At 36.4% G+C, this 13707-nt stretch overlaps 1 protein-coding gene across 1 annotated transcript in view; it reads right to left on the bottom strand.

The window, feature by feature from the left end:
* Positions 1 to 101: 101 nt before the first annotated feature.
* The window catches only part of CLIP4 (CAP-Gly domain containing linker protein family member 4), a 28443-nt gene continuing 14837 nt past the window's right edge, over positions 102 to 13707 (bottom strand). Inside the window, exons 8-15 of the mRNA XM_086745131.1 lie at positions 13235 to 13375; positions 10788 to 10871; positions 7270 to 7410; positions 6721 to 6855; positions 4381 to 4504; positions 3533 to 3597; positions 2765 to 2837; positions 102 to 2045 (exon numbers count right to left, since the gene is read on the bottom strand). Of these exons, the coding sequence (XP_086601257.1) occupies positions 1724 to 2045; positions 2765 to 2837; positions 3533 to 3597; positions 4381 to 4504; positions 6721 to 6855; positions 7270 to 7410; positions 10788 to 10871; positions 13235 to 13375 (1085 nt within the window). The 3' untranslated portion in view covers positions 102 to 1723. The remainder of the gene's footprint in view (positions 2046 to 2764; positions 2838 to 3532; positions 3598 to 4380; positions 4505 to 6720; positions 6856 to 7269; positions 7411 to 10787; positions 10872 to 13234; positions 13376 to 13707) is intronic.

The following is a 13707-nucleotide window of genomic DNA, read 5'->3' as shown; positions in this document are numbered from 1 at the left end:
TGGTTTATATACTGCAGTTGCTGTTCCATGCTGTATCCTGTTTGCCTAATTTGTGAGAGGATGTAAGTTCCGTAACGACCTAATGAAAATTCTTGTTGCCATACTGTTCACCAGGGTTTCATTTTACTGAGACCAGCAAGAAACAGATATTGGACACAGTAAAGTTCAGAACATCACTAATATCTGCATCTTCAAATATAAAGCATTAAATTCTTTTTTTTTTTTTTTACATTCAAAATTTACAACTTTTATATTCAATTAAAAATTCCCATAAGTTAGAATAGAGTATGCATTATTTTAAATACAGCTCAGGAAAAAAAGAATAGCTACAGCAATATTTAAAAGAATTTTTAAAAGCAGCAGCAGAATTCCATCTAAAACCAGGATATTATGATGTAAAGTGTCACTTCTTCAAGTAAGTAAGAGCAAGCAGACCATTTAAGAATAAAATTACTGTTCTGGAACACAAAACCATCCTAAGATAATGTTTACATATGCTGAGCAATTAAAATACATTATATGTTTAAAACAGGGACAAAATAATAACTGTTTTAAAAGACCAATATGTAAATATTGTCACATCAAGGTGCGTTAACAATTCTGTACCTAAAACTCTCCTTAATTTATCATAAGATTCTTACAAACTGTTCCAAAGGAAAAGAAACCTGTATCACAAACAAATCAAATAATGGTAATAGCTTGCTTTAAAACCCTGCATATAATCCATACCACGGGCAGGAATTACCCTGCTGCATTTACACAGACAATATTTATGATGAGGCTATTATGTATAGTTTCACTCTGGGTTTATTTGCATTTAAAAACTGTGATACTCATAGCGTGCAGCACACCAAACCAAACCAAAAAAAAAAAGTCTTTAAAAATGATGGAAAGCTCTCCAGGAGAGTGCAAAGTGCATTATTTTAAAGAGTGCTTCTTGTACATAGCTCTTTCTTCAAATACATACAACAAAAAAAAAGTGCTTTTTACTACGAAGACTGATATATGCAGCATATTTGTGCTTTTTTAAAGGCTTTTTAACTGCTGCTGTTCACTAGGATAGCTGCAAATACTTATATTTATCAGCCCTTTTGTGTTCTGGAGGGGAGAATAGGAGCAGCAAGAAGAGGAAGGATCTGAATGATATAATGTAAAAATATTTCACAAGTGCTTGAAAAAAAGGGTCTTTTTTTTTTTAAAAAAAAAAAAAGCAAACAACTTTCTTATTGCTAGCAGCTGGTATTGGAATTGACAAAGTGCCTGGTAACCAGACTAATGTCACTCATTAACCACCTCCTCTGTCAAAAGCAGGCAATGTGCAAAGCATTATCAGCTCATTACTACAGAGGAAAATCGTTTAAATACTGCATGAATCACAAAGCAGCTTTAGAGAACGTTGAAGATACTTGCATTCTCTAACTAACTGCAGCATTATTAAAATAATACAGCATCTCAAACCCAAGATGCTTTTGCAATAACCTTCCCAGGCAAGGGCTGTTTCAGAAGAGAAACAGAATAGCAGTTTTACTTCTTAATGTGACTGAACTTTAAAAATCTATATATTTTATATATATAAAAATATATATACACACACATACATATATACTTATATATATATGTAAAATACAAATGCAGATCTAATAATTTAAAAATAAATTTGAATTCTAGATGGGGTCTTGCATGCCTTAAATAATTATTTCCTACTCTATGAGCACATTTTGGCTCAACAAATATCATCTACAAGCTTTGCCCCGTTAATCCCACGATAGGTTACTCGGCTAGGTCGAACTAAGACTCCATGGTTCAGTTTACAGGTAAAATAGCGCTTTTCCCCCACAGAGCCATCATTCTTTCCCTTGGGACTTCTGAGTTCAAGTCCAAGCCATATCCCTGGTGCAAAGTCTGTAGGACCAATGTACCTGATTGTCCCCATTTCATTGGAGCTGGTCAGAAGAACCTGAGAGCCTTCATGTAGTTTCACTGGTCCCTCTGTGTTAGCTGTAGTGGTATTACTCCAGCTGCGCCGTAACACAGAGCTCTTAGATCTAATTAGGGGGAAAAAAAATAATTCTGAAAAACATCCAGGGCAAATCTGTAATTCAGTGAAGTGCATGGGGGGGGGGGAACACACACACCACCAAATAAACAAACAAAACAAACCCCTCAAATCCCTTTTTAAACAGATTGGTTTTGATCTCATGTCACTAGCAAAACATGTAATAACATCAGCCGGCTGGTAGATGTGGCAGTCTGAAATACTTGGAAAATCAATTTCCTTTCACCTGATGTTATGATCTACAACATTTAGGTGACAGTACTGGTAAATTAATAATATATTGTAGATGATATCTACAATAGGTGATAATATTGATAAGAAGTTAAGCAGTACAAAACATTTTATTTGGGGCTTGAAAGAGTTCAGTCAAAATAACTTTTAATGTGCAAGGGTCAGTCAGGATCACCAGGACAAAGTGAATTCCTTTAATAAGGCCCTCTGAACTTCACCCAGCTGTGTGAAAACACAAGAATTTGGAGAATATGCAGTGATGAATGACTGGAAAAAAATTTCAATGCCAACCTGAATCCAAGGACTGTACTCCTGAATGCCCACAATAAAATAGTCTGCTACTGGTCCATTTTGGAAGAAGAAAAATGAACATGTAAAGGTCTAGATACTATACACGCATAAAGATTTTTCTTTTGAACATGAAGCTGTAAATCTAACAGCCAGCTCACCCAAATGTTTTAAACTCAAAGCACTCACCTAACAAAAGAGTTTCTTCTGTTTATCTCCTTTTGTGAAGATGCAGAAGTGGTGCTTAGACTGCGTCTAAAACCTAAGTGGAAAGGTAATAAGCTGTGTGGGAATTACTTATTAAAAGGAAAAAACAAAACCCTTTATTGAGCTCATATTCTTTGCATTTTCTTTTATACTGCTTCCACCACATTAGCTACAGATTCTCCCGGCCAACTTGTAAATTAAAGGGACAAAACTTGCCATGAAAGTAAGCGTCCATAATATGTTCAAATTTTCAGAAAGGCCAGAAATGAAATTAAACAAAGTGAACAAGGGTAATTTGAAGCAGCCTCTTAACAAAAAGCTTAGGTAAGAAAAAAAACAAAACCAAAACCAGAAACTACTTCAAGTATCTCACATAAGTTTCAGTAATTCCTTATGGACCCTTCCCTACACAGCTCCCTTTATCAATCTCAATTTAGCTTAAGGACCAGGTTCAATTTATGGTTCACTCTGATTAGAATGCAATACAGTAACAAAGGAAAAGTGTCAACAACCTTAACTCTGATGTAATTATTTCTGCTGGGATAGAGTTACTAACAACATGGTACTCCACAGTTCTTTCGGCAGGCTGCCTTCTTAGAAAGGGACCAGCCAGACTACTGGCTGGCATTTGGGTTCCTTGAAAATCTATTGTGCTTTCAGAGAAATGGGTTTTGTGCTGTATGTTCTGGTTGCAGAATGGTAGCCTACAGTAGGCTACCTAAGCCAAATCACAGCGCCTTACACTCCTACCTGGAAAAGTGTGATTTATTTTACTCGATGAAGTCTCTGTGAGAGAATCCAGAGAACCCGTTAGTCTGAAAAGCAATAACACAAAGAAGCCATTTCAACTCAACTCTGAACAAACCTATTGCTGGAGTCCTTCTTGTCAAATGTTGATTAAAGTTCTGATTATTTCCCTTCACCATCCACTCCCACGAGACACTAACATTTCAGTTGTAATCAGGCTGGTACGTAAGAGGTGCTTGGAGTAAGCTACTTTATTCAAGTTACTTGCCTTTTACTCACCAACAGAGCATGTATAGTTTTGAGACAAGTTCTTAAACAGTTTGGCTGAGCTAGGACATTCAGGGAAAAAAAGCAAGAACATGTCTGGCAGAGTAACTAGATACAAATACAGGTGGAAAGAGCACAGTATTCCTCAGATGTTCTTCCTAAAATCTAACAGAGACTACAAAGTGGTGGATACTTTTGTTCCTATGTGCAGTTAGCTGGAATGAGAATAGTATTGCCAGTTACATGCAAGGGCAACTTCCTTTTATAATCAAATTTTGCTCAGCACATCAGGATTGGGTCAAGGTAAGGTTTAATGAACACAGACTGTATCAGGAATGGAGGCCCTGGAATGAAAATACTTGAAGTGGCTGCAAGAGAAAACAGAGGGAGCTGCATTTCCAATTGACACTATGCTTTCAAAAAGCTGATCTAAAACCCACCAAGTTTTTAATGGTGGTTATAAACTTCCATTAGCAGAAGAAAACATTTATTTCTTCCATATCTGCTGCAAAACTTTGTTTTCCACTGGAAACATACTAAGAAAGCATTTGTCAACACAAACGTTAAAACAGCTTCAGTCTTACCTCTGTACACGAGATGGTGGTGCAAATATACCGTATCTGGGAGGACAACTGAAGTACTGAATGCCTCCCACTGACCCATCATTCTTCCCATGAGGCTTGTCCAATTCAATTCCACACCAGAATCCTACGTTTCAAAACAGTAAAATTAGGGTATTTGGAACAAAACACTACAGGCTTTTCTTTATCTAGATAGTTGATACAATTGGCAGTGAGCCACAGCAAGGAAATCAGTTTCTAGTTAAAAACTGTCTAGATAGATATTAATAATAAATATAACGATTATAAAATAACTATGTGACTATACAAGAACGTGTATCAGAATAAATCTGAAGATAATTATCTCAGCATTTTATATGATGCTTTAATTAATATAGAAAAGGTAAAACCTCTGACATATATACTAAAGCCAAACGGAACATTACTGAATACAACAGTGGCTATTTGACAAAAAAGAGACAGGAAAGAAGAGCAGCGGTGGCTCAAGTTTCTCTCTTTAGTCCACTGATTAAACCACTGAGGTTTATGCCTCATCTGAGATCATCAACAGTAAAATTAAAGTTTTGATATTAATTCATTCTTTCTTTCCACCTAGCAAGTTATAATTAATACAAATTGCAAGGCTGGTTGTAAGATACAACACCCTCGAGAGAAGGGTGTAAGAATCAGAACTGGCCAGCAATTCGTCTCGTACAGAACACTGAACAGGCATCAAGTTGTTAATAAGCTTCATCATTCATAACCTGTGATAAATGTGAGCTAATTATGTAAAGGTGCTAAATTTCATACTCCATTAACAGTCCTTATGCTATCCATCTCCAGAAGATTCACAATTTAATTCAAGTCATGTGGTACTAAGGCACTGGATAAAATGATAATTAGAATTATCAGCTCAAGAAACTCAGGAATGACAGCTTATTAATTAGAAGGGCTCAGTACATCAGAAGGTCTCCCCTTCCTGTTTTTAGGATTAACTAAAGAGCTGCATGGTAGCAAAATAAATAAAATTTGTGTAATTTCCTAGAGCTTTGATACATATTAAAATTGAAATGATTAAAAATGCATCTGTTACATTTCTTGTACATTACTGACTTTGCAAATGGTGATTTGTGATCTTTCCGTTCTCACTTCTTACAAAAACATGGTTTTCTCCAAAAAATTTTGTCCTCCAGCTTGGGGGCGGTGGGAGAGGGAGGAGACTTAGACTGTTGAACAGCTTTCTGATTTTACACTCGTTATAGTGTATTTGTAAAACCAGTCCTTTTCTCATTGTTTACTCTGTAGGCAGCAATGTGAAGGTGAGAGTGATCACATGGAAGTGTAGAATTAGTTATTTGAAGTATCTTAAGCAAGGGCTGCCTTGCTTAAGATGAAATTAATGAAATTGGGGAAAGGGGTGAGAATGAGAAAAGTACATAGCTTGCACCACAACCCTGCATTCTGTCATTCTATTTTTTTTTTTATATACTGATGCCACCAAGTGTCAAGACAGAGTATTGCCGCTTAGGTATCTATCAGGTGGACCTCATTTGAACTAGGTACCTACACCAATACTTACAGCTGGTTTTGCATTACTCTTGCAATAATAAGCTTATAGATAAGGACATAAAGAACACAGAATTTGGTTACAAAGAATGAGTATTCAGAAATTTGTTTCCGTAATTGTAGAACAAGTAACTTCCGTTTGAAAACACCTGGAGTCACTGCAATGTGTTATTTCAAAAGGGGAAGGGGAAAGAGGAGCTGAAACGGAGAAGGATGAGAAAATAGGGGTTGGGTTTGGGGCTTTTTGAGATGCTAGTCACTCTACATCAGTCCTGTGACCTAAAGGTTTGTTAGGTAAGACTTAATGTTCACAATCACTCTCTCAAAGATGCCAACACAGTAAGAATGAGACGGGTATATGACACAGTAAGAGTATCAATATTGCAAGAGGGGAGCTGTGTCAAAAAGGTTTACTATGAAGAGTAAGAAGCAAAGGCATGTGACCTCAAAGTATATTCTGCTTTGGAGACTACACTGAGGATTTTCAGAAAGGTTTGTAACAATACCTACAATTTGAACATCAAGATATTTCTCCTAATTAAGTCATGGTAGTGCATGTGTAAAACTCACATTTTAAAACATTTCTTCCTGGTAGTTGCATTAAAGTAAAAAATATTCAATGAAACATAGGAGAGACAGAGCTTGCAAGTAAACCAGTTAATTTAGAATTACTTTGGAGGGAGAGTTACTTTCTGGAGGAAAAAGATGAAGTTCTCTTATGTCCATATTCCGGTATGGAAGAGCATGCAAGCTATTCCATACTGATTCTACAACGTACACAAAGAAAATTGCAAATACCTGGTGCAAATTTTGTCGTCCCACAAAATCGAACAGTGCCTGTCCTCTGTCCTACCACCAGTACTCTGTCTCCAACCTGAATTTCTCCTTCACCAAAAGGATTTTTCCTTGTAGTTGGAGAAGAACTAAACAACCCTGGTTCAACAGAAGATCTGAAATTAGTGACATATCTTTAAAATTTAAGAAAGTCTGAGATAGTGAGACTATTGATTGGTAAACAGAGGCTCTACCTTTAACATATCATACTTTTAACACATGGCAATACACCGCAAATTCTACTTAGACAAAAAATTGCTTTGCTTCAGCATGAAAACTGTTGACTACAGCCTTTTCTCTGCAGCTGAAAGGTAGTGACCAACTTTAAGAACACTTTTCTACTTGAAAATGTTCTAAAGAGCTGCCAAACTTAAGTTTATAATTAAACTACTTTCCCAAGCGTCTTTCTTGAACTAGCTCAGATTCGGAAACAGCACAAGTAGTTCTATGTAAGTATTCAGTACAGCAGTAAACTTCCACCTGTGAAACAACTCTCAATAAAACAGACCATACCAGCACTGATTTTAGATGAGGCAGAAGATACTCTAGTCACTGCTTTTTTATTGCTGCTAGTTGAGTTCCGCTTCTTGCAGTAATTCTGTTTGCCTTCCAAGGAGGTAGTAGAAGATGAAGAGCTGCTGAACACAGGAAAACCTAAAAGACGTAACCGGAAATCGTCCTTCAGAGATCACAGTTGGAAAAGGACAGCTTAAGCAGAAGGAAAAGCTTCTGTAAGAAGGTAGTTCTCTCTTCTCCATAGGGGAGAGAATACAAACTAAGGAGCCAAAAGTAGAGATTATTAAGTAGCATTTACACAACCACCTGTCAGGAATTACATAGGTGCATCTGACCCTGCCTTGTGAATACGGTGATAGTTTAGTGCTGGAAGAGGTCTCCAAAAGTCCCTTCTTTGTCAGTCTATGAATGTTTTCCTAAACAGTCCCAGGCATATTTATTAAAATATGGGAGCCTTAGTAACAAGAGAGCATATCACCACACTTCCAGCATCCAGCCTATTAAAGATTTGATGAGAAGAGGAAGGAAGGTGATATTATGTGAGTGAATTATTGCCTGGATTAAAGCCTACTATATTCCATTACGTACTGTATTAATAATAAAATCCCTACTATAAGATAAGAATGGGAAATCAATCACTTTTATCTCCATTTGCAAACCCTAATGTCTAAACTGTCTGATAAGACTTATGTTCAGCTTTCCTCCTTCCTTTTCAAGGCTCTCTCCAGTTCTCCTCTTCCCTACCCACCTTCTACCCAAAATAAGGCAGGGTACAGCAAGACATGCCCATGCTTCAGTTTCTCAATGTGAAAAACTAATATAATATTGCTTACCAAACTTTCCAGAATTCTGAGAGGCTTAATTAATTCATTTTTACAAATCACCCCGATACCGACACAGGGTTAGTGTGTTCAATATAATTTAATCCTCCAATTTGGCAAAACACTAAAGAACTGAAGAAAGTCAAATGCAGTAGGTCAAAAGCAAAAGCTTACGTATCTGAGGACAGAAATCTAAAGCCTCCAAGATACTGGCTGCAGCTGTGCTACAACAAAGAAAAGGCAAATCACTAAACACATGGTGGCTAACCAGGCAAAATTAAACTCCAGGTCCAAGGTTCAGACAGACGTGTGTTTGCAAACAGATACTAGAAGTCCATATTCAGAAGTCAGTCCAGCGATGGATTCACTGGAGGTCAGACCACCTAGGACTTTTACACAAATGTAAAAAAAAAAAAACAAAAAAAAACAAAAAAAAAAAACAACTGCTGACACAGCAATACAGAAACTGAAAGAAACTAAACCAGTCATTAAATGCTTCAATTTGTAGGAAATCATGAAGTGGGACAACGAAGAACAGAAGGGACTTCAGTAGGTCTTCTAATCCACTACTTTCTATCAGGCAAAACAACTATTTGTTGTATCACTCCTGCCAGGTGAGTGTTTGACCTGTTCTTAAAAAACCTCCCATCAGGAAGACCTCAGGACTTCCTAAGCAATGTATTTCACCACATAATTATCTGCACTGTTACGGGGTTTTCCCCCACCCCTCCCCTTAAGTGGGGAGGAAAAACCTGAGTTAAAAACTTAAGTTACCACAGTTTCAGCTCAAGATTTCCTACTCTGGTTACACATGCAAAATGAAAGCTTCCTGGTTTATCCCTTTAATCTTCTGTCTTTTTAATCACACAATCACAAATTCCATCAGTCTTTTCTCCTAAGTCACGTTTTATATCTCCAGTTATTGTGGTGGCTTCTCTGAATTCTCTCCAGTTGATTCACAAATTTTTTGAAATGCAGTGTCTAAAACCAGATGCAGTGTTTTAGCTGAGGCCTTATCTGTGCCAAGTTAAGCATCCAGGTCACTTTGTGCATCTCACAGTCGACACTCCTTTTTATACATTCCAGTACGGTTCCCCTTTTTGCAAGAGATGACTCATTTTTACCTTGTAATACTCAGTATCCCCATGTCCTTTTCTACAAAGCTATTACCAGGCATGTCATTCCCAGGGTATATTTATACAGGTGACTGTTTCAGTCTTGCTACAGAACTTCGTAGCTACAGAACTCTTCTGCATCTTTTTCCCCCCCAACATCTTTCTTTCCAATTTGTCAAAGGTTTTTTTGGAGAGACCTGGTTTATTTTTAATATTAAGCCATCTGTATCATCTGCATATTTCGTGAACAGACTTTCTATCCCTGGTGTCAAAAAAAAAAATTAAAAAAATATTATCAGACTCAGCACAAACTTCAGGAAAACACCAAGCTGAAACAGCCTTCCTGTTTGACAAAGAACCACTGACAGCTACTTTCTAAGTTGAACGTTGTATTTTCCTAAATGTTCTGCACCAGCCTTATGGCAGTATGATCTAACCCACTAGATCCCAAAATGAAGCTTCACTCCACATCACTTGCAGCCTGCAAAGCCTTTGGCATCCTATTAATTGCACATATCATATTGTACCCAATTACTGAGACTCTGTACTGCCCATTAATTTCACTGTGTGACCAGAACCTGAAGAACAAGCCATTAAGTGCCCTTCACGAACAAATTGTTGGAAATCTCTGTCTACACGAGTGTTTTAGCTCACCTCAGAAAAAATATCATATAGGACAGTGCTTAAACACCTTACCCTAGCCTCTTCCCCAAGTCTCTTCCTCACAACTATTCACTGATGGAGGATGTAAAAAGATGCTTTTCTTCAAAAGGAATCTATTCAAAGTCACACTTCAAATTATTTCAAAGAAATACTCTTTTACCAACACTTGTAGTATGATTTTTATAGACAAAACCTCAAAGGCCAATTTCAACATTTTGTTAAAGACACTCCTGAAAGTGAGATCCCTTGATGTTTAAATTTCAGCACACAAAATACTGAAAAAAAACCTTTGAGTAGGATTGTTACTATCCAATTCTAAAACTAGATAATTGCAGAGAATTATTCATATGTAAAAGGAAATTTTTAAGAAGCTAGAGTTTTGTTTTTCATATTTGAAGTTTCTTATTATGAGTCTTCCATGATAAAATGACAAGACCTGAAGTCTTGTTAGATGACAACACTTTATTATACAAGCTTGAACATACAGATCTAGGAGAGAATAAAAATTCCAACAGAATACATGCACAGTTCTTCATCAAAATCTAACCAGTAATGACAAAGGGCAAAAGTTTTCCCTCAGAAACCTAAGAATGTAATTCTGTAGATCCTCTGTAAGATTATTTACTAAGAGTTAGCTTTCAGCTTTATAGGCTTTGTCTACATTTTTGTCCACGTATCTGGATAGAAGCTGTTACCAAACCAACATAGAATGCCAACCAAACATGCACACAAATTACTCTTGCTCCTAGTAAACTAAATGTGGACATCCTGCTTGAAATTTGAATACAGACAGGCAAGGCAACTTTTTTCTACAGCGTAGATACAGGACTTTTACAGAGATAAAGCAGTAATAGTAGTTCTCCCTGCCCTACCCCAAATTTTTCTCCAGATGTTAAAAAAAAAAAAAAATAGTTACCATCTTTTGCAGGTGCGGTTTTTCCCCTGTTAGCAGCCATAAAATTGTTTTCAGAAGCACTGTCTTTTTTTGCCATATTTAGGCCTATAAAAAGAATATATACAATTAAACATATACATCCTAATAACACACAATGATTTCACAGGAAAGTCATGTACAAAAGCAATCTGACAGATCTGCAGATAAGTGGATGCATGGACAAAACAGGTAAAACTGTACAGTTCCTTAGAACCTTGATAAATGAGTAAAACAAGATGGCAGAATTGTTTTGATAGATAAGCACAGATGTTAAACGCCTTGACACATTAAAACAGTCCAAACTATGTTGTCAAACAATAAAAAAAATTTGTCTGGAAAGTATTAATGTTTATATTGAAGGAGTTTTACTTAAATCTTTCAAACATTTACATCCATTATATACACAACATTCACTTTTACAGTACTTAAGGTATACTATTCACTAGTTATTTCACCATTTCTGCATTAAAGATTACACAGAAAAGGTTTGAGAGAAAGATTTGAGACCAAATCTTCATTCAGTCTACAAATACTGAAGTATGCAAATATGATTTTAAGAGCCTAACTCTTAGAGCAGCAATGTTGTGATATGCATATGAACCTAGGTTCATAATTTGTGAACAGTCATTCTGCATTTCTGACAGTTTCCTACTCTAACTCAATGAAGAACAAGCTTATCTATGATTTTTCCCCTCCCTGTCATGAGAAAAATCACAGCTTTTTTATTTAACTACATTTCTCGGCTTAATTCGGCTACATGGACTGAACTAGCTTGCAAGTGTACTGCATTTTCCAAAATTTTATGGTTCAGCCATTAAGGTATCTGTTTAAGGTACTGTTTGCGACAGATAACATATTTCTGAATTTCGTCATAGTAATTCTTTTTCTAAAAGCTTGAAAAGACCTATTATCATCAATTGGATAGCTTAAATCCAGTAAAAACAAATACAATTTGAAAATCTCTAAACAGTGCCATAGCTACAAAAAGCATATTAGTTTTTCTTAGATGGTTACAAACCACTGTATTGCAGAAATGAAGTTTAAAGGAAAGAAATGTAATCTGGAGATTGACGTAAACACTGGAAAACAAAATTCTGCCTCTGCAGCTTTATCCTCCCACTCCAGCCAGTGAATCAGCCAGGCACATTAATCCTAATGGACCTTTCAACCCATGAACATCTTACAAACGGCAGCTTCCAGATTACTGTTAGTGGATGTAAGCTCTGTCAGGTAGATGATGCATAACTCACTCTGACTTTTACCTAAAGCAAGTATCAAACGTTTAAAATTTACAAAGATACAAGTGTACCTTTATAACAGAAAAGGTGGTTTATGACTAAACTGTCTGGCACACACAGTCTCTGGCAAAGGCAGCAGTCCTTTCCATTATAGTACGAGTTACAATTGGTGCACAACAAACTGAATCAACTATTGAGAAATATTTAACAGAGAAAGTCAGCTTAGATCTGCTCCTGAGCAATACTCCTAACAAACCAGTTATTCTGAGAAGATTTTTATGCAGGACATACACTTATGAATAGCTTAAATCTTGTGCTAATTGTAAATATATATAATTAGGGCTTACTCTCCCCTCAACCTATGCAGAGAAGTGCTAAAGAAATCCAAAATGCTGCCACAATGCATCTCCTACCAGCCTGGCACATTGTTTCTATACCTTGCATATCACTGGTAAAGAGTGGAGTGTTTTAGGGTGCTTGAGCGAGTCCAATGAGATGCATCATTCTTATTTCACAAGGAGGGAACTTACACAGAAGGATTAAGCAATTTGAATAAACTACTAAAAGACTAAACCAGAGCCACACAGTGAGCCTTCAACTCCAGCTGGTAGACCGAGGCCTTATCATAAGGACATCCTTTCTCTCCTCTAGTTTTACTCAGATAACTTAACTAGCAGACAAAACACAATCAGTTAAATTGTTCCTTGATCACTTTGCCAGAAAATAAATTATATTCTTCAGTTTCTATACATAAAGGTGTATATAGATTAGTTTCTAGATTTTCACTAATTTCAATGAGATGTTTCAAATTACCCAGGGAGATCTTAGTAAAAGAAATCACATTAAGTTTAGACATTTAACTACTATCACAGCAAATCAGAAATTAACTGTAAAGGCTCGAGAATAAGTATTGTGGTAAACTTTTTTTTTAAAGAGTATATAAAGACTAGAACCTCTCATAGTCCATCACATCACTATAATCACTAAGCAACTACACACAACATCCTTCCAGTACCAGTTTAAAGGCTAGTGAACTTCTAGTAATGAGAACATGTAGTTAATAAATATCTTATAAACTTCTCATTGCAAGTGCTGAACAAGTACTTTAATATGAAAATTAACAGGTTTGGGTGCTAATTGTTGAAGATTAGTTTCTTTCTATTCCATCTCAACGTACAAGAAAATACTCACCAGAATTAACTTTGGAAGTTATGTGCGTCACATCTATTTTTCTGGATTTCACCAAAGGTGAAGACCGCATGGAAGAACTTCGTACAGAGCTTTTTTTGTGATCAGAAGCCTTGCTTATCTTAGAAAGAGGTGCAAAGATACCTAGAGAGAAAATTGCATGTGTTGAAAAATTACCAGGAGGAATAGTAATGTAAGAAAACTTTCCAGCAACTCTCTTACATGAATTAATTTAGGGGTTTTTTTCAGCTACGATCATGACTTGCTATGCTACCAAAGCACTGGCAGGGTAGGACGGAGTAGCTCAAATTAGCACTGAAACCAAAAGGCTTATCAAGCAACTTGAACAGAGTAGTTCAGGAAGTCAGTAAAACTATGGATTAGAATCTTTGTCCTACTGGTAACATGCCATCTCACTGTTACAAAACACAAGACTTCATATATCATGACTGTCCATGAAATATCAACTAAAATAC

Source organism: Chlamydotis macqueenii, chromosome 3, assembly GCF_036417535.1.
Source record: "Chlamydotis macqueenii isolate bChlMac1 chromosome 3, bChlMac1.mat, whole genome shotgun sequence".
NCBI classification, from domain to species: domain Eukaryota; kingdom Metazoa; phylum Chordata; class Aves; order Otidiformes; family Otididae; genus Chlamydotis; species Chlamydotis macqueenii.
This window is presented reverse-complemented; position numbering and strand designations above follow the sequence as displayed.